This window comes from Clarias gariepinus, chromosome 6 (genome assembly GCF_024256425.1).
Source record: "Clarias gariepinus isolate MV-2021 ecotype Netherlands chromosome 6, CGAR_prim_01v2, whole genome shotgun sequence".
Taxonomy (NCBI): domain Eukaryota; kingdom Metazoa; phylum Chordata; class Actinopteri; order Siluriformes; family Clariidae; genus Clarias; species Clarias gariepinus.
The window spans coordinates 16,880,825-16,902,052 of NC_071105.1; the positions used below are offsets into that span (position 1 = coordinate 16,880,825).

The following is a 21,228-nucleotide window of genomic DNA, read 5'->3' on the forward strand; positions in this document are numbered from 1 at the left end:
AGTTCATTTAAGCCGTTTTAACAACTTAATAAAGCGTTAATAAAGAAATAATAAAGCACAAATCCCATTACATTTCGAAGAGCAGACGGGTGCCATTTGGGTAACCTCTCCTTGGAGTTCAGCGTCCTGTCATCCTCTTAAACACGAGGCTCGACAGGCCATGCAACACACGCACGCACACACACACACACAAAGAAACTTCGCGATAACTCTAACTCCCGTGTTATTCTAACCTGCAGGTGTTCTGTTTGTCTACACATCGTACGGACAGAGGTTAAGAGGCGGAGACAGTGAGTGATCCCGGGGTAACTAAACAGGCGTTTTCTGTTAAGCGCTTCAGAGCTGCTTTCACCTGCACAGGACTCAGTCTCAGGCTGTACATGGAGATCTCCGCGGACTCCGGATGGATGATGCTGCCTACGCCGGACTCGGACGTTCCTCACGCAGGCTTGGGGCAGAGCACCGGGTACATGGAGCCATCATTCTTACCTCTGGACGAAATGGATGGATTCCTCAGTCATACTGATTCTCAAGCACATCACTATTTCCACACGCAGACACGAACATCTTATGGTCAAGTTCCAGGTAAGAAAAGAGCGAATAGCTCACCAAAGTTTCTCATGGAAATTAGAGATCAACATGGATTTAACATTAACTCTTTCAATCAGCTTGTTTTAAATCTATGTTTGCGTTTTGTTCAATGATTAGAATGTAATTGTGGGTTTCTTTGTTTCTAAATACGACTAAGCTAAATAAATATTCCAAACGTTATTAATAATCAAAAAATAAATTAACCCCGCGTCTAACAAGACTCTTAAAATATAGATTGCACTAGGCCGGTTGAAGTTAAGTTTCGTTAAAAAGGCGATATTCACATAGGTCTATTAGATACTGTAAATACTTAAATCATTGCGCTTTTATATGTATTAGATTTATGAAAAAGTTACTTGCCTGTAGGTTTAATTCTAATCCACTTTATTTACAGCTCGGCTTCACGGTGGGTCTATGTGCCATCCTCACTTTCTACACACGCAAGCTTACCCTTGGCTGGAGGGCAGTAAATCGACTCCTTCCGTGGTCGAAGCCATAACCTGGTCACAGAGTCCTTTGGGAAAGGCTGCTGGAGGAACCGCTGTCGGGATCTCGCCGGTGTATCCAGGCCCGTGCGCTCATGGCTCAGCTCCACTGGCGACGCGCTGCAGCACTCAGTTCTACTACCTGCCCCCTACACCGCCCACTGCCGCGGCTCCGGAGCCGGACGCCACCAAGTACCCGGCAGTTCTTCTCGATGTGACGAAAATGCAGACCACAGGCCCTCTCCAGAACTGTACGGCGCACGAGGCGGCTCCTGCGCGTGCGTTTCCTGCGTATACACTAGCAGGGGCGCGCGAGCACGCGGCCGGTTTGTACTGCAAGAGCGCAGTAGAGCTGACGTCCAACCTGAAGGTCAAAGGGCGCACTTGTGCGGGTGCGTATAAGAAATAACGGGTGATATGATAACTTCAGTACGGATGTATTCCCCAAAAGTCAGCCAACTCTCAGTCTCTCCTTTTTAAAGAGAAAAAACTATTTTAAACATGAGTTTTTTTTGTTTCTGTAGTTAGTTTTTTTTATGCCCAAAAGTCAGTAATGATTTAACGCCAGATAAATTTGATAAATAAGCTTTGTAATCCCCTACACTGCAGGATTAGTCACTGAAAAAATAATCACTCTATTTTGGAAATGAAATATTGTTTGTTGATCACAACAAAAATAAAATACATTACTTAAATATTTCAGAAGAAGCTGGAAGATTATACTAATAAAAATAAAGCATTTTCACCTATTTGCATTTTCTCTTTTTTTCCTTTGTTTTAATTAAGAGTTTTTCTCTATTTAACTTTCAGAGTGTGGTCCTTATGTTTTAATATATTTTCTTATTAATTATCCTATATTCATGTTTATTTGTAAAAGAAACAAACTAAAGGTATTTTATATTCAAAGTGCTTCTATCCTTTGTGTGCATTAGAAGGACGTGAGTGCGTAAACTGTGGGGCTACCTCTACTCCCCTGTGGCGACGAGATGGCACAGGTCATTATTTGTGTAATGCATGTGGACTTTATCACAAAATGAATGGCCAGAACCGACCACTCATCAGACCCAAACGTCGACTGGTAAGTAAAAAAGAATGCACTGAAACATTTCTACATTAATACAACTTTGCTGATCCTACCTTTAGCATTTGCACATCATCTTTGTCCCTTCAAATAAAACTAAAGTGTGAAAATCAGATTTAATATAGTGCGGAAACCATTTCCAAAAGGTTTAAAAAGGAGTGAGCAAGGACAGAAACTGTAGGCCTTTTGTTTGGAGTGGTGATTTACACAGCCATTGTGGGTGCTGAATGGAGGTTTACTTGAGTTACACACACAGACAGAAAGCAGGTTAAACAGACTGATGTTAATAAAGATGAAGAGAGAAAGAGGGAGATAAACAAAGAGAGCAAGTGAATAAAAGTGTGGTCATGTCAGCAGGCTTGAATAACGCAGTATAAATCAGAATTCATTTAAATGTTTTAGTCAATTTGAGTAAATTTGATCAGACATTAGAAACAACTAAATTTCCTTAACTTGCTTTCCTTCAGTCTCTTATTTAAGTTAGAAGGAAGTTGGAGTGATATGTAGCTGATTTGGTCTTTGACTTTTAAAGCATTTGTAAAGGATTTCTTTAATCAAAAGACATATTGTATAAGTTAAATGTCTATTTGATAGTGCCAGCTGCAACGTTACACATTTTGGTCACAGACTGATTTGGGGACTACACTCCCCTGATCAAGGAATATGTGTTGTTGCAAGAGTAAGAGAGGAAAGTCACTCCTCACTACCTTGTTATGCAGGGTCTTGAAAAGTGTCTTTCTAAGCAAAGTCCAAATAAAGTAACTATATGATCTGGCTGGCATTAGCTGATGTAAATGATTCTTTTTATAGGTATATACCATATTTAGCAAGATATCTTGTGCATCAACTAATTTTACTGAAAAATAATGTATCAGATTAGTAGGGTAGAAACTACAAGGAAATCTCCTATTTCATATATTCCCACCATCTTTCTAGACAAATCTATTCCCATGAATAATGTTATTAGCTATCTATGCAACTTAAATATTATCATAACAAAAAAACATAGATTGTCAACTAAATGCCAATCATAAAACAATTAGTTTAGTAATTCATTTTTCAATTTATCTTCAGTAATATCTTCATAATAGTCAGGTTCACCTATCCTGGAAGCTCTAAACATAAAGGAGTGTCTCTTAAATGGAATACCAGACAATTGCAAGACAATATGCGTTCACATACACTGACGTTTTGGGGCAATTTAGATTACCCAGTTCACCTACCATGTTTTTATCTGGAGAACCTGAATGAGAAATTATTTGGATTGACTCAGTTTCATGGAAGTGGACTTTTTTTTGTCTGTGTGCGTATGCACAAACGGATACAACCTGTATGTTCATTAATGTGCCATTAATGTGCATGTTATCTGTATAAATCTTCTGCATAACTTTAATATTGGCCATATTTCCGTATGTCAAGAACTAGCCACTAAAGATTAATGATATATTTTCTTTATAATACTTAAAATCTTATTAATTATTTAACATGCCAATATTTTTGCATATACATGAAATAAGATGCACAAAAATATTTTAGGGACTCTAGAGGTACAAAATAAATACAATACAGACATATAAAAATGAAGGTTTTATTCATGACTCAGCATTGGACTAAACCACAAGTATTGCATAAGATCAATTTATGCAGTCTGTGGAAAGTGCATTAAAACCATAATGTTTTGTTCACTATCAAAATGTTGTTATATGTGAACTTTTTTTTCAGAGTCTAAAACTGCTTGATTGCCTGTGATAGCTATGTCTACTTCTGAAATATTATATAATAATCCCTAGTCAAAAAACAAAGTGCATGTTTTGGAAACATTATTGTTAAATAGTAATGTACATAAAGATTTATATATATTTAAAAACTTGCATTTTTAAACACATTTATTTTGGGAAGATTTTTATCATGCTTTACACTTTGCTTTAAATAAATACAAATTTAAGAATCATTTTATCTTTTGGGTGGCCTAGAGCTTAGTGGTTAACACTTTCAGCTTGCACCTTCAGGATCCATGTACGATTCCATCCTCGGGTCTGTGTGCATGAAGTTTGCATGTTTACCCTGTGTTTGGTGGGTCCCTCCAGGTACTCTGGTTTCCTCCCACAGTCCAAATACATGCAGATTAGGCAAATGGGCGTTCCCAAATTGGTTGTTGTGTAACTGTTGTGTAACCTGTAGTGAATTGGCACCCCATCCAGGATGTACCCCACCTAGTGCCCTAAGTCTCCTGGGATAGGCTCCAGACCCACTGTGACCCTGTCACAAAGTGGTATAGACAATGAGTGAGAAAGTGAAATAACAGCGCTGTAGTGTTGTAAGTGAATTTTAGCATGCTGGAGTAATTTTAATTACATTAATCTTTATGTGATTTACTTTTTTGATTTCTCATTTGTGATTTATTCTCAGAATGGCATTCTCAAAATTGCCCATACTGTGTGAATGCGAGTGAGTGCCAGTCCGGTATGATGGCTTGGCACCCGGTCCAGGGGTGCTTCATGCCCTAAGTCTTCTGGGATAGGCTCCAAGCTCTCTGCAACCCTGTACACAGGATAAAGCAGTACAGATGATGAGTGACTGATTTTATCTTTCAGTTATTATGAGTGATTATACCTTTATTGCAGTTCTTTGGGGGAAAATATGGCCTCCATCCTTGAAGCAGGACGAGACTTGATTCCATGATGAGTCCATGATTAGGAATACTAATAGAAAACTGTTTCAATTAGTTAGCAGGTCCGGGTCTGCTGAATTTAGGTAGGACATGAATGACTTAAAATATTTGACACAAAATATTCTGGTTACTATTTGCTTCCCAGGTGTTTGCTTTAAACTGAACACTGTTACTGTGTTTTCCTCATGCTCTTTAAATTGTACAGGTACTGACCCTTACAGCAGGTGTTGTGGTGGTGGTGCTCTCTCAATAACTCTCTTATTTAAGGTTTTTTGGAATTAATGTAAAAATATTTTCTTTAGCCAAACAGTTGTTCCCCTGTATATATAATTGCCTGTCGGTGAAGGCTACAGATGGTTGAGTCTAGTCAACAGGTTCAGCCCAGAGACGCGGTATTTGCAAATGTTACGGAAGCCCGAATGATTCTTGCGTTTCCTTGAGAAAATACATTGCGAGACCCTGAAAAGAGAGAAAGATAACATAGTGAAAGGGAACGACAATTTAGTGCGAGGTGCTGGTCGTATATTTGGCCCTGTCCGGCTGAGGCGGACCGCTCCGGTGGTTTCCGGGGCCGGATGTCTGTTCGGTCCCGATAGAGGGGTTAAGCGCCTGCGGATAGCCTACTGATGTTTCTAGCTCATAATTCTGTACTACAGGACAGGAATAAAAAAAGGAAAAAAAATATATATATATAAAAGGGGAAACGAAAGAGACTTGAAGGAAAAACAGAGATGGAGGTAGAAATGTAGGTTAACAAAGCCGGTGATTGCAAGATTTAAGAGCAGGACTGTAGCGTCTAAAAGCGCATAAGCGCACACAATAGCTAATTCATGTTAAATATGGGTTCGGCTCAAAGAATGACATTACTTATATTGACAATAACTCATAAATATTTGAATAGATGAATGTTTAAAAGAATAATTTAGATAGTTAAAACACTTTGTATAGCATGAACAGTCCCATCATAATAAATTTGTTTAAATAAAAAAAACAAAGAAAGAATATATATTTTTTAATATGCAATTTTTTTCGCGAACATTGCCGAACCTTCCCGAAAGGTTTACTTATTCACGTGACTAGATCTCGTTATAATGGTAAAAAAAAAAACACGGTTGACACAGGTTAACAGAGAGAGACTCAAGCAGTAGCAGATTCTGAAAAATAAATAAATAAAAAAACACTTTTTTCACCACAGTAGAGTTCACACAAGACAGCGGTTTAAAGAATGGTGATTTTTACGCAAAATTAATCTCCAGCAAAACTTTCAGTTTCGCAAAAATTGCCTCAATTATTGCACGTTTTAAAATATAAAAAATGCACAGACTAATTTTTACAATGTCCTTTGCAGTTTCTGTAAGTGTTAGTGTCAGTTTAAAGTCAATAATGTAAGCACTAAATGTTAATTGCCAAATTATTTTCAGTAAAATAACTCTAGTTATTTCTGAATTATAAATTAGCTTTTTATTATAAGGTTCAAGATAAAAATCAACAATTATTACTGCACTTTTATTTAAGTATTCAGCAGTTCCATGCAAAGGTCACGCTTACCAGTAAGGAAAAGTAAAAGTAAACATAATTCATAAGGTTCCTACATAACTATACTGATACACTTAAAATAGTACATCTGCTGCTTATACTGACTAAACTACTTGCAAACTGTCCAATGCTGACTATTAAAAATTACAGAAAAAAAGGGAAAAAAATTATGACAATTGCAAAGACAAATAGAGGAGAGGAACAGACCTGAAAAAATATAAAATTTCTGATTTCATAATTTCATAGTTCTTTTTTTCCCCATAATTACTATTTCACACACATACTCAACATATATACCGCTTTATCCATATACAGGGTCGTTGGGGGCTTGGACACTTAGGGCACGAGGCGGGTTACAACCTGGACAGGGTGGCAATAAATGGGAGGGTACACACACACATATACACACTCACACACACATTCCCACACTACGGGTAATGAACGCCAATTAGACTAATCTATCTGTTTTTGGGGTGTGACAGGAAACTGTAGTATCCAGAGGAAAGCCACTAAGCACGGGAAGAACATTCAAAGTGCATGCACACAGAACCAAGGCGGGAAGTGTTCTTCCTGTGTCTGCATGGGTTTCCTTCATGTTCTCTACTTTCCTCTCAAAAAAACGTTAATTGGCTATGTTAACAAAGATTAGTTATACTAAATTGCCCTTATTGAATATGTGATGCACTGTGATCAACTGGCATTTTATACAGGGCTAATCTCACCATATATTCAGTGTTCCTAGGTTAACCCTTACATGGTGTTCAGGTCCGTGAGACCCATTTTCAATGTTTACTAAAATAAAAATTATGTGATTGTTTATTGTACCTCAGACCCATTGGCCTTGGCTAATTTTCTGTAAAGAACTTATAAATAAATATTTTTTTATGTATACTGTAGGGATGGGAAAGGGTTGAAATTGTAGGTGTTGTGTGTGAGCGTCTATGTATATATGTGCATATGTGTGCGCCCATGAGTTTTGTCTTGTCTAGAACCCCCAAACCCCCAACCCAATGCCCCCAACCCCACCCTCCGATGTGACCCATGAACATTGGCTAGGTAACAAAAACACAGTGCAGAAGGTTTAAGCTCCCAATCAACATCCTCTCGGACAAGGATAGTGGATTCACAAGTGGAGTGAATGTATGGATGTATATTACAAAAATAAACAATGTTAATAATAAAGACTGTGCAATAAATTACATACACAAAACATAATATCAGTCCATTACATTTTTCTAATTAAATCCCAAGAGGATAATTGTTTCTCTTTATGTGTTTGTGTGCTCAGTCAGCGGCCAGGAGAGCAGGTACTTGCTGTTCAAACTGCCACACTGGCACCACCACACTGTGGAGACGTAACACCAATGGAGAGCCTGTTTGCAATGCCTGTGGCCTCTACTACAAACTGCACAATGTGTGTATATTTTAACTCTTATATACTATATAAGGAACAGTAGTTTCTGTGATTCAATGAAAGATTAATACTGACTATGGCATTTTCTTTAAAGTAAAATCAGTGGTACTCACTGTTTCTGTGTACATTTGTGCGTATTTTATAGATGAACCGGCCACTCACCATGAAGAAGGAAGGCATCCAGACTCGCAACAGAAAAACAACCACCAAATCTAAACGAAGGAAAGGCGAGAGTTCTTGTCAATTTAATTTCAGTAGATTCATGCAGGACAACATTTCTCATCACGTTAGCCTGACACCTCCTGTTGAGTTTCATCCAGCCTTCAGCCACATGCATCATCCCAACTTGGTGACTGCTCTGACTTGAGCACAAGGTGGAGAACTATTTGTGCACCAGTGAAATCACAGAAACCTTTATTTAAATGATTAAGGTGTTTTAGATGGATATGTTTTTGTACATTCAAGGATTAAAGTGATGTCCATTTTTTTATTATCATAAGCTGACTGTAATAATGTGCACTTTATACCAAAACCCTGTGACATATTCTAGGGCGGTTTTTATATAATAAGCTTTTTTTATGCAAATACTGCATTTTTTGGGGGGTTATATTAGAATTACACAGTCACAATATTTGAGGGTTGCAAAAGAGGTACAAAAGGCAACCATAAGTTTCCATGCTGTTAAATCAGGATTTTACAGTTCACGTACATGCTATGAAAGTACTCTGTGTGCGTGTGTGTGTGTGTGTGTGTGTGTGAATGATAAAACTTTGAATGCTAAACATTGCAAAAGTCTTGTGCTATTTGTTATTTGATGATGCCACTTTCACCATATCCTTAATGATATGACAACAGTTTTAAAAATAACACATTGAACAGCATTTCAGAAACTAGCTCTCCCTGTTTACCTCCCTTCAGTGAAGCTGAAATGTTCATATATTGTACCCATGTCACTAAATAAAATGATATTTATCTGATTTGAGAAATGCCCAATACAGTGATTCTGATTCTTTGTCATGTACAGGCTTTGTTTTAATTAATAGCCATGTGGTCTAATTAAAAGAACATTAATTATCCAATGAGCTCCATCAGGTGTGTTTGAAATGATTATTGGCCTCAGGAGAACATCTTGTCGAATATACACACTTTATTGTCAGTGCAACAATGTTGAACACAGACATCCAAACAGACACGTGTGACTGTGAGCTGCACACACCCCTGAGACACAGATGTTATCAGTGTGATGAGAAGATAAGAAGAATGAATGGCACACTGGACTCCAGAGGGACTGAGACACGAGATAACACTGAAAGACTCAGGTGACGTGTTTACTTTTGACTGGTAAAAACTGATAAAAACCATTTTGATTCTTTTAAAAAGGGCAGCCTGGTTCGTTGTTGTGTCTCTCAATACCCTATGTTATACGTTCATAAATTCTAATAAAGATTTGCTATTACAAGAATATGTAAGATCTTGAGAACAATGGCATAAATATTCACAAACAAAGCAAAAAGCAAAAATAAGCTTAATAATTCTTGCCATTATTATTTTTGAATAACTATAACTATTATAGTTATAATTAAATAACTGTCAACCCACTAGTACAGATTAATGGCTAAATAACGGTTGCTAACTTAATCAGCATCAACTATAATGATAAACTGATAGCTATGGTAAAGTATTTGTCCAATGCTTTACAGAGCAATTATGCAATTTCAAATTGCATGCTCTTGTATGCCTGTAAGATGATGTAAGTGTAAAAGGTATCAGCTAACAATAGCAAGCAAAAGTCATTGTTTAGCTGTCAAATGATGTTCACTTATGTAGTGAGTGGACAGAATTCGCCTGATCTCTGTAACATTAAGCTCTTTTAGTCCCATATAAGTCTGTCCAAACTCATTAATGCCCTAATGTGTAAATGTCCTTAAACAGAATGGTGACACTTAAAATTACATCACACTTATGACCTAAATAAAAAAGGCAAAACATCAAAATCTAAGGGTTGATTTTTGATCATATTTGTAATGATCAACTATTTTATTCAGTATGCTACTATATGATGGAGTGTAGATGGGTACAGTGTTTAAAACTATAATAACAAAAATACTACATTTCAATTGATCAGGTAAGCAAGCTATACATTACTGTTAATTGTAATACATATACAATAAGCATCAATTTCTTGATCTGAAAGATCTTCAATATTTGAAATATGAAGAGCTCAGACAAAATGCTAATAGCTAGGTAAGTAAAAGTGCACTGAATTGTTATTTACTGAAAATTAGCATAAAGCATTTGCAAGGTCTGGCCCAACAGGTGTGTGTTTACATCTGTCCTGAATGAAACTGGGGCATACGAACCCCTTCCACCCTAGAAGACATTTGTCTTCTTTCTTTTCTTTCTTTTACTTTTTCCCCTTCATTTACGTATCATTCTGTTTTGGGGATAAATTAATTCATCCCTCTGTGTGAAAACAATTCCTCCTTTCAAATAGCGAGCGCCAACTGTAAATGCTCAGTTCCCCTCTCCTGGGATGTTGTTGTGTTCCGAACATTCGTAGGGGTGTGTGTAAGACAGAAAGGTCTGTTTATGTGTGTATTCTGTTGCGGGTCTCTCAGGACATGGTGACAGATCTGCTGTCCTGCTCTATCACCCTCCTTCTCCATTCTTTCCTTTCCCATATCCTAGTGGTTTTGAGTTTTTTTTATCCTAGGTAGGACAGAAGGCAGAAGGTTGGACTCTGGTATTATCACAATGGCAGAAAAACATGTATGTACTGACACTTTACTAATAGAACGCAAAAACACCCAATCATGCCAACAATTTTTCATAAACGTTTCTTTTCTTGGATATGACATAATTAACTAATAACTTGTTGCTAGTTTAAGGTGATTCTTTTATAATTGTCTTTTATATTTATTTTTTATAATCTTTAAAATGATTAGCATTGCTTAATCTACACAATTTATAACACATGCATGACTGATCTCCTGCTTTGACTCTCCATTGCCATTGACCAACACTAAATTAGAATTGTACTGTTTTAAGGTTAATGTGTTTAACTTAAAACTGTAAAATAAAGATACTGTATAAGAACATGGAACTGTGACACAAAAAAGAAAAAAATCAAGAAATATTATAGGAAGAAAGAAGGTCACTAGATTTGAGATAAGCACGCTGACAGACAAATATTTGCAAAATGTGTAAAGGGGAGCAAGAGGCACATTCACCAAGAAGCATTAGAGAAAACTTCACTGACATAATAAATATACACACAAACATGATTAAATAAAAGATGTAACGTCCACCAAATATGACTTTAACACAAAACTCTTTGTTTTGCTTTTAATAAATGTGGATTCTCATGGGTACAGCAACCTGACTGTTGTATCAGGCAGATCGTATGAGCATAATTGTATGCCACATAATGGTGCTGATGTGTAACTAAAGAAATATTATAATATTACAAATATTAAGGTTATAATCACACCTGTTATACACACACTCTATATTCACTTTGCTTCACTGTATTGTGTTAAAGCCTTATGACTCTTTGGATTATAGGCTTTAAAGAGAGGCACTTCATAAATGAGCACACTGGGAGTGTGTGTGTCCATGTACTATACTCCCATTGAGGCTGAACCCAGCTAAAGAGAGGGAGAAAGAAAGAAGGGCATGCCTCTGGGTGTATCTGGTTTCCTAGTTTCAACAATAAAGCATTGACAGTTTCAGATTTGACTTCAGGTGATTGTGAACATGCACATGTACGAATTACAGGAGGAGAAAGTGTGCTCGTACAGCATAACGGCATTATTAGATATTTAAAAAACAATACAAATGATTTGGCTTAAAGGCAAAACACAGAAAGTATTACCTATCTTGTCTGAATTAAAATAGGAACCATTAATATAAGGAAAAAAATATATAGAATATATATGCTGCTCAAAAAAAGTAAGGGAACACTTAGTCCTGGTTTGACTTGAACGCCCCTTAAATGTTTATGTAAGGTTTAAGTCAAACCAGGACTAAGTGTTCCCTTAATTTTCTTGAGCAGTATATATAGGTCCTACTCTCCAGTCTTTTGCTCAGACATATCACTGTTAAAGTGTTGTCCATTATCTCACTACTGAGTTTCCTTTAATAAAAATTTATGTGCCAATGAAAGTTTTTTTCATATACTTAAATGATCTTTGTACATAAACGTGTTTGTCTGACACTCTGCTAATTGTTTGTTTAGGGAGAAACTATAATTGGATAGATGTAATTGAATTACTTTGTTTAGATAAGAGAGAAAGCCCACTAATGCAGTTAGTCAAGTTACTAACGGATACAGGAGGCTTTTAGCTCACTAGCATCTGTGATTGATGGGTTTGAAAAGGTATTTGTGTGTCTAACTGTGTGACCCTGCACAAAACGACCTTTTGTTAATTTTTTTAAAATAAATTTTAATCCAAGTTGACACATAGACGTGTGTTTCATTTAGAAAATTGTCTTTTTATTTAGAAAATTTAATACCTTCCACTTCCAATTTCAATCATTTTATTATCATCTGCAAAAACTCCTCCATAATTAAAAAGAATCTCAGAGTATTAGAGATGATGACCAATTCATCTGACTTCCACTGATCATTCCTGATGTATGAAGTATCAAATGAAGGATACCAAAACTTTTCTAAAGAAAATATCTGCAGCTTTATAAGTTCAAAAGAACACAATGTCTGACAGTCTAAACGGAAAAGGCTCTGTGTGGAGAAGAGAACACCTGCTAGAGACACATAAAGGTCACAAGAAACAAAATACAATTTGGAAAAAAATGTGGCTTTGAGTCTTTTAAGTGTCACAGCCAAAAGCCTGTTTGTCACAGCCAAAACCTGATTAAACATCTTTGTGGAAACCTGAAAATGAAACCTGAATATACACCTGCTGATTTGTTTCTTAGATTCTCCGAGGTTCTGCATCAGGAAATGAGAAAAGAGTTCCATATCGTGATGCGCCAAGAATGTAGCATCACACCCAAGAAGACTAAAGGCTGTAATTGCTGCTAGTGAATAAAGGGTCTGAAACTTGTGTGTGCACTGATTTCAGGGTCTGAAACCTGTATTTCATTTATAATAAGTGTACTGAATTTCTTGTGAAAAAAAAAAGTTATGTTACATGTTAATGCAGTAAAAGACAAGGAGCAAGATTAAAATAATGAATACTTTGCTTCCAAAATCACTAAGCGATACTAATTATCTGCACAGAGACATCCAGAATTGGCAAACTAATCCATAAATTGATTCATTGACTTTGTTGTGTAATTTAGCATCTAATTGATAAAAAGTGACAAGATGTCAGTCTAAAACACACACACACACACACACACACACAGTATATACCATGTATGAGAATGTATTAACCTGTGAAAATTCTTTCTATGTTCAATTTCCACTTTATTTTAAATTTCAACACAAAGTATCAACAATACAAAGTAACAATGAAACGATACACTACAAAAGACACAAGAGACAAAATCAACTAACAAATACGCAAACAAAAGGTAAGCAAATACTGTAAACCTTGACAGAGAACTCTGCAGTATTTTATCATTTATATATTGGGTTAATCTCCTCAGATGTTTCCCTTTGATGTCAGATTATATCTTCCATTGAAAACCCCATGCCAAGCGTATATGAGGGGTGTTTGATGTGTGTGTGTACATGCCTGTGAGACCAAAGGTGGCTGAATACTCAGTAATCTGACAGTGCCCTCCTGCCCAAGTGCAGTTCTTGAAACGGTCACTTAACCTTTGAAATTATGCCGACTGTGTTTGGTGAGGGATTTGAATGAATAGAATGAACAATTTCAGTTTCTAAGGGGTTTTAACGATTCTCTAGTAAGATTACAGCCTTCTATCCTCATGAGCATAGTGGAAAAACACTAGAATGCAGAGTTGTGCTCTTACTCTGAGTCTCTGAGTGTTTGGCTTCCAACGTTGATTTATTTTTTTTAACCTAAGGTAAAATAACCCAAAAACATACAGGAACTGAAGATAGCTGCAGTAACAACCTGGCAGGATAACACCAGCATCTGGTGATAACCATGGGTCCCAGACTCCAGGCAGACATTGAGTACAAAGTTTAGTTTATGATCACTTTAGTTAGTCCATTTACTTTTGAGCCCATATAAAAGGGAAAAATATATACAGTGTATGGCAGAAGAATATAAACACCAGAACTGGGAACCCATTTGCGGGTCTTCAAACTGTTGCCACAAAATGGGAATCACAGAGAGAAACTATGTTTTTGAGATTTTAGTTCAGTTTGTCACTTGGATAGAGAGGGTGAGTGTTTGCAATCCAAGATGAACCGGTCTCGGATCAAGCAGTGATCTTGCTGTCTCTCCGATAAACCAAGAATTCATAGAATGTATGACTAATAGATAACTGTCCATGTACAAAAAAAGATAATTTTCATGTTTTCTCTTATACATACATACTCATAATTCTCACAGTAGACTCTGCTAATGTTAGTGATGACTAACACACAGTCTGTTACCTTATCACACTTAAATCTCATTTGAGGTTGAGTCAAGGTTCAGGGCAAAGAAAGCAGCCAATCAGAAGTTTTAATCTCAAGGGACATTTTCTGTTTTCATTTCCTCACTGGTTGTTTTTCTTTTTTTCCTCCACTTTCCATTCTCTGTACTTGTTTAAGAATATTAAACAGGTGCTGTGCAGAACTTTCCTGATGAAGGACCCCCGATTAGAAAGGTTAACAGACTCAAGCTGTCGCGTATCTCAAAAAGATTCTCCCCTCTCTCTCTCTCTCTCTCTCACACACACACACAGTTCTGATGCCCTGCAGTATTCAGCAGGATATTCACTCTATCTTCCTGCTGTAATTAATTAAACAAACGTTACTCTCCTTTACTTCATTAATGTTAGTACAGAATACAGGAAAGGCCTGAGACACACATGCACAATCTCACATGCGTGAAAGATATAACCACAACATTTCTAAAGTAAAATACCCTTAACTATATGCAGCAGGCTGTACAGTACACAGTATTTAACAATTAGAATACAAATATTTTAAAGAATGTAAATAAGACAGAAAAGAAGCCTTTGATAAATTATTCTTTTCCCCAGTTCTGGGTATTTTATTGCAGGGAAACTACAGCAATTTTTAAAGTAATTAAAAAAGGCAATCAGAGGTTTACATACACACCTTCTGCCACACTCATATGCACAGCGCCCCATGTGGCTGCCCAGATAATTACCTAGTGCTTAAGTCTCTACAATAACAATCAGTGCTCAAGAAATCAAGACTGCACCATCTTTTTGTGGGGATCATAAATATATCTTTTAAAGTTCAGATGAATGGTTATAGGCTGAGAGTCCACTTTGGCATCCTCCTCTTTAGGCGGTTCACTTTTAGCTCCGCCCTTTCCCTTTTTCTTGGAGGAAGAAGAAAGGAGCTGCTTTGTTTCTTCTTTTAGGCCCTCTGAAGGAATAAAGAGAAACGGTAAGAGGGCTGCAAAAGCCTTGGGACATTGTAAACAAAGAAAGATAATCTTTAGATCTGGCCTAAAATATATTTCAAAAACAGCCACAATTTAAAATAATAAAGAAACAATAATAAATGTGCACAATATAATATGAATTATTATTTTGCATAATATCTGATTTTGGCGATAGTTTTAACCACTGTGACAACATCAGTAATAACAGGGCATTGTGCAATGCTATTACTGATGTTGTAATAGCCCTCACTATTATATTTCATTTATAGTAGTTATTGTTGGTATTTCTTATTCAACAAAACTTAAAATAAGTGATTGTGTAGCTCAAACCTCCACCAGCTCCACAATCCAAAAAAATAATAATCTAAACCACAGGTAAAAATGAACACATAAAAATGAATTGGACTGGTTATTACAATAAGTGTTCAGGTCAAATCTGGATTTCTGCTTGTGCAGAATGACAGAACACTCACTCACTCATCTTCTATACCGGTATATCCTGTATTCAGGGTCACGGGGGCCTGGAGCCTATCCCAGGCTTAGGGCACGAGGCAGGGTACACCCTGGACAGGGTGCCAATCCATCACAGGGCACACACACATACACTCACTCACACACTCATTCACACACTACGGGCAATTTGGGAATGCCAATCAACCTAACCTGGATATCCTGGACTGTGGGAGGAAACCAGAGTACCCGGAGGAAACCCACCAAGCACAGGTAGAACATGCAAACTTCATGCACAAAGAGATGGGAATCAAGCCTGGCCGGGAATCGAACCCGGACCCTGGAGGTGCTAACCACTACACCACCGTGCCGCCATGACAGAACACAGTTATGATAATAAAACTACCTTTTTTCCCTATCTAATCCCCTGTTACACTAATGCACTGTAATGGGTGTCACTAGTAATTTGATACCATCAAAGAAGAACGTTTTCCCAGTATGCCGGAGCCATGATCAGACTTCCTGCTTTATGTCTGCAATGCTGGCCTACTAGCAACTCCTGTAATGACCATAACATGTGGAAATGGCTTGTAGGGATGTTGGGTCTATATGTTGCATGTGGCAATAACTCCCAGAGGCGTTTCTGTAATGTGCAAGTTGTGTTCGTGAATGATTGTGTGTACAGACAGATGCGGCTCATCTGCAAGTTGGCAACAAGTTATTTGTCGATTTTTAAGACTCAGGCATTCACTCATGAGCCGTCCTAGCTCTAAGCCACCTTAGCCAGGATCGTCATTTAAAGACAAACAGCCTTATCTAAAACTTTTGCACCATTCAAATATTTTACTGTGGCTAAGCATCTCATCTTGGTACTGTTAGTGAAGTCTTCTGTAAATGTCAATCGGTTTTATTGCAAATTTAAGTAATTTGCAGGATGTAGGTATACACGTACACATGTTTAAGGTCGACTGTGATTAGACATCGTATTATGGCAGTGTGTGGGTGTGTTTCATACCTGGAACTCTAATTTTTATTTTGCCACTCTGTCCAAAACCACCCTCAATTACCCCAGTCTCTCCCGAAGAAAGTGTGATCTTCAATCCGACAAACAGCTGAAGGTTGGTCTCTTTCTTAAACAGGTTTTTACCAATCACAGTGTAGTCGTCAGTCACCTGGTCAAAAATAGGCCGAGTCAATACACCACACAGCTTTCTTTACTATGAGTAGCATAAGACTATAAATATATATTAACGACATATCCGTGACTTGGACATGGACATTAGGAAGACACCAAACCTGGTAACAAGCTGATGCTGACAGTTGACCAAACCAACTCCCTCACCTTTCAGTTCCTATATTGGAAATGTGTTCTCACATAATTTTCGTAATACTCAGTGATTATAACACATAGCCAACTACAACAGTGATAAACTTTAAAAATGTTAACATTAAATATTTTTCATTAATTATTGATTTGATGCTATAATAAATCAGGAGCCCAGTATTTTATATATTTTCAACCTGTAAACCTGGTGGTGATCTCCGGTTTACAATTTTCAACAAATATTTTCCTGATAATTTACTTAATAGTTAAATGGTGATACTGAAGTTGAAGCCTTTTACTTGTCTAAACAGTCACAGTGCACTAAGACATACAGTATTTCCTGTTTCCGACAAAACATGGTCGGCTATAAAATGCGGCATATACACTCCAAGTATGTACTTAGATGTACAGTATGTACATCTTTTAATTAATTGATGGTCTTGATGTGGATATATTTACGATTTCGAATTATCAACACTAAATGAATGCAGCTTATATATATATGCGAGCTTTCTGATTCGTATGGGCAAATATTCCCCCCCTTATATATATATATATATATATATATATATATATATATATATATATATATATTTATACGAATAGATTACCTACAGGATTTTAAAAGAACATTTTACGACCTCGAATGCAGACATATTGAAGTTAACTATTAATTTTTAAAATCGATCCTAAAGGCAGTGGAATAAGGAATTGTGATACATGACTAAATATATCTTTTCCCCATCCTGTCATCTAGCCACACTGACCTACATTATAACTACTGTACATATAATATTGTATAATGTCAACTTAATGATACTTATGTATTGTTACAACAAGGGAGCGGAGATCATATAACTTCAAAGTTGTGTATTATAGAGCAGAACATTGTTACCCGTTCCACGGCTCCTTCTTTGTGCTTGTCTTTACTGATTTTGAGTCTGGGCAATGCACTGTTCACATAGTTTTTATCCTCGAAGCCTTCCAGCAGCTTTCCATGGAAAGCAAGTCTGCATGTGTTACTGTGGATATCAGAGTCGAGGCGTGAGCCAATCACCAAACAATGCGGCGGACACGTAACAGGCCGCTCAAACTCCAATAGTGACCACTGTGCTGGATCCTGCTCCTTGGCTTCTCCTTGACCAGTCAAATACTCCTCCTGGTGGCAAAACTCCCAGTCATATGAGAACACCTCTGTGCTCTGTTCAGTGTGAGGTGCTGCTCCTGAGTCAACGCTTAGAGAAGCCTTGCTGAAGAATGACACACGTGCCATGACTGTCTCATGTCCGATGGTGATGTGGAATTTTGCACGGCTGCTAAGAGCACTACGGTAGTACTCGATCTTGCGTACAGATATAATAGCAGCATGAATGGTATGCAGTGAATCAGGTGTACACACCACCCCTCTCTCTAGCAGCTTTGGGTCAAACTGTGTGACACACACTCCGACCCGATCTCCTTGCATGGCACTAGGAACTGGCTTACGGAACATCTGGACAGACTTCACCTTCCGGGTAACCTAAAAAACACAACAAAGTGCACAATAATGAGAAATAACACATATTTTGAGATTTAATGTTCCAGTCGGCCTCAGTTATGTTAAGATATTAAAAATTACTATATTATATTCAAAAAACTTAAAGACACCTGTATGTCAGAAAATAATAAAATAACAAACTGTTGGCTAAATGGAAACATAAAACATTTTGTATTTAGTTGTTTTTTATTGGTAAAAAAACATCTGGCATTAGTTCATGTTAAAATGGGTAACTTTTTTCACACTTGTTTGTGGCATACTTTATGAGATTGGTTATTGTGGTGCGTGAGCATAATAATTTAAAACACAATCCTCAAGTAATTTATCAATTTCAACCCTCTTTAAAAAATATTCGTCCATCCCTGTTTTAGTGAGGGTTTCAGAAGCCTTACTAATCAACCAAGAGTATAGAAACACAATACAGATGTGCGCTGTTCACATGTACCTTGAGTGCAGGTATCTCTAGTGTATCATTGACTCGCAGAGCCCCCTGCAGGATGGTGCCTGTAATGACTGTTCCCTGGCCACGGATGGAGAAACAGTGATCTACTGCCATTAGCAGAGAGCCAGATGGGTCTCTTTGAGGTAGGAATGCCTGTGATTTTAGCAGCTAAACAAAAATATTAATATTTAATATGCTATTAATCAGATGATGACTCTAGATCCTAACACACCAAACACAGACACTCAAGACGGTAAGTAGGTAAACTGTGTTAAGTACTGAAATTAATATACATCTGCAAGTTGAACCAAAGGTCTCACCTCTATGAGCTCAGTGATTCCCTGTGCTTCAGCTGTGTCTGGAGCCTCAGGTCCCCCTGGCTTTGCTGCCACAGCAATGACTGGGCAATTTCTAAATCTACTCAACCGTGACGTGAAAAACGTTACGAAAATAACTGATTGGTCCAGATACAGGTTTACAATCATACTTTCAGAAAATGGTAGAAACAAACTACATTAAATGAAATATTGCAACAATTATTATGTACATTATACATGACATGCTAAAGATTAACTAGACACAGAATATACAGTATTTAATGTCTGTTTATGTGTACCTAGTGTTTTCCAAAGTTTTGTGCATCCTCTTAGTCATCTTCTCAATGGAACTTTGTCTCTTGTCACTAGGCAAAAGGTCTGTTTTGTTGAGGATGACGATCATACGTGAACAAGTGAGCTGACCAATCAGGAGACACTCTGCTGTTTGCGTCTGCATCCCTTTTACAACATCAACCACTAACAGCATCAGGTCAATGATCTGAGCCCCTAAGGACACACGCACATAAACAATTGAGACAAAAGAATATGAAAAAAAGACAAAATTTTTGTTTTATTAAAATAAGCTCAGCAGTCTGAAGAAATGAAAAATGTTTGAAGTCTTAAACATCAAACTCCTACATTATGTAACCACACATAAACATTAAGCACAGAGTTAATTATTGTTAATACTACTGACTCTTTCCTCTCTTAACTGTTTCTTGTTATGCAACTTTCTTGCCACCTTCTGGTCATAACCGGAAGTGCAAGCTCTTGGATCGTAATATAGTGGTTTAAATGTAAAAGCACAATTAACCAGTTCACATTTAGACAAATAAAATAGATTAGGGGTGATTGTAAGGAGAATATGAAACAAAACATAATTTAATTACAGAAACTTTTCGCACTTCAGTCTATGTAAAAATCGTTGCATGTTGAAAAATTATAAGATTATATCCTGCAGTCTTCTGAGACTTGAGAATTTACTTTTTCAAGCTAATCAGTAAAGCATGCACTTGAGATTTATTTATCTGCATATGATCTTTGTCACTCACTCACCGCCAATGATGGTGCGAATGAGGGAGGCATGTCCTGGACAGTCCACCAGTGTGAACTGCAGACTGTCATATTCCCTACAGCTCTGTCTCAGGTGCTCTGGCAGGGGAACCGTGAAGGCGCTGAAGCCCAGGTCCAGGGTGATGCCGCGCTCTTTAGACTGTGGGTTCTTGTCGAAGGCCGCCGTGGAGGCGGTGCTGCTCAGAGCTCGAGCCAGAGACGTCTTTCCACTGTCCACATGTCCCAGTACGCCCACGTTAAAGTTCAGAATTTTTGGGAGACCGTCCCCAGGCGCCGGCTCGGGATCTGCCATATCCAAGAGATCTCTGCGACTCTGACTAGTGAAGTGACGTCGATCAGTCAGTTCAGTGCCTCAGCAGACTTTGACCTGAGAGCGACTGTTGCAGATTTCGAAAAGGAAAAATAAAGCAATAATATGTTAGTGTATTTATGTTGTATATTATATTATTAAATACTTTTGTTTCAATTCGCGTCAACAAACATCCGTTAGTTAATTACACAACCCAAGACTGCTCGAAAGTTTTGTAATTTGACAGATTCGCTTCCTGTGTCACCTAAAAAAAATCCGGCTGAAACTATGGATCAGACTGTTCAGGTTCCAAATAGTTTAGATCGACTTGTTATGTTAAGTGTATTCGTACAGTAATTCTGCTATAATTATTTTAATAATTGCATTTGTTTAAAGTATTGGAAATTTGCCTGGTTATTTTTAAAGCAGATTCCAAGTTAATAAACAATAGTTATTTTATATATTTAAAAAGGAAGTATTTTAAACGTGAATATGTTTCGTTTCGGTCATGCTTA

At 37.3% G+C, this 21,228-nt stretch overlaps 2 protein-coding genes across 3 annotated transcripts; one reads left to right on the forward strand and one right to left on the reverse strand.

The window, feature by feature from the left end:
* Positions 1 to 245: 245 nt before the first annotated feature.
* Positions 246 to 8,796, forward strand: gata2b (GATA binding protein 2b). 2 transcript variants are annotated; one of them, XM_053499033.1, is made up of 5 exons: positions 246 to 585; positions 986 to 1,468; positions 2,009 to 2,154; positions 7,653 to 7,778; positions 7,924 to 8,796. In XM_053499033.1, exons 1-5 carry the CDS (start codon positions 381 to 383, stop codon positions 8,143 to 8,145), a joined length of 1,182 nt encoding a protein of 393 aa, XP_053355008.1. In that variant the 5' UTR covers positions 246 to 380; the 3' UTR covers positions 8,146 to 8,796. The 2 variants fall into 2 exon arrangements, with proteins under 2 accessions (XP_053355008.1, XP_053355009.1); XM_053499034.1 differs by lacking the exons at positions 7,653 to 7,778; positions 7,924 to 8,796 and adding an exon at positions 4,567 to 4,718.
* A 6,099-nt stretch (positions 8,797 to 14,895) lies between these two features.
* On the reverse strand, positions 14,896 to 20,966 carry eefsec (eukaryotic elongation factor, selenocysteine-tRNA-specific). The gene is made up of 7 exons (XM_053499610.1): positions 20,407 to 20,966; positions 19,650 to 19,857; positions 19,354 to 19,450; positions 19,037 to 19,201; positions 17,950 to 18,573; positions 16,746 to 16,902; positions 14,896 to 15,261 (listed from the first exon to the last, which is right to left on the reverse strand). The coding sequence occupies exons 1-7, from the start codon at positions 20,714 to 20,716 to the stop codon at positions 15,080 to 15,082; spliced, it is 1,743 nt and encodes a 580-aa protein (XP_053355585.1). The 5' UTR covers positions 20,717 to 20,966; the 3' UTR covers positions 14,896 to 15,079.
* Positions 20,967 to 21,228: the final 262 nt, after the last annotated feature.

Coding starts and splice junctions, on each gene's coding strand:
- gata2b (XM_053499033.1), top strand. CDS start 381: ATGGAGATCTCCGCGGACTCCGGATGGATGATGCTGCCTACGCCGGAC. Junction 586..985: donor ATCTTATGGTCAAGTTCCAG/GTAAGAAAAGAG, acceptor CTTTATTTACAG/CTCGGCTTCACGGTGGGTCT. Junction 7,779..7,923: donor TCTACTACAAACTGCACAAT/GTGTGTATATTT, acceptor CGTATTTTATAG/ATGAACCGGCCACTCACCAT.
- eefsec (XM_053499610.1), bottom strand. CDS start 20,716: ATGGCAGATCCCGAGCCGGCGCCTGGGGACGGTCTCCCAAAAATTCTG. Junction 19,858..20,406: donor CATTCGCACCATCATTGGCG/GTGAGTGAGTGA, acceptor GTGTGTCCTTAG/GGGCTCAGATCATTGACCTG. Junction 19,202..19,353: donor GAATCACTGAGCTCATAGAG/GTGAGACCTTTG, acceptor ATTTTTGTTTAG/CTGCTAAAATCACAGGCATT.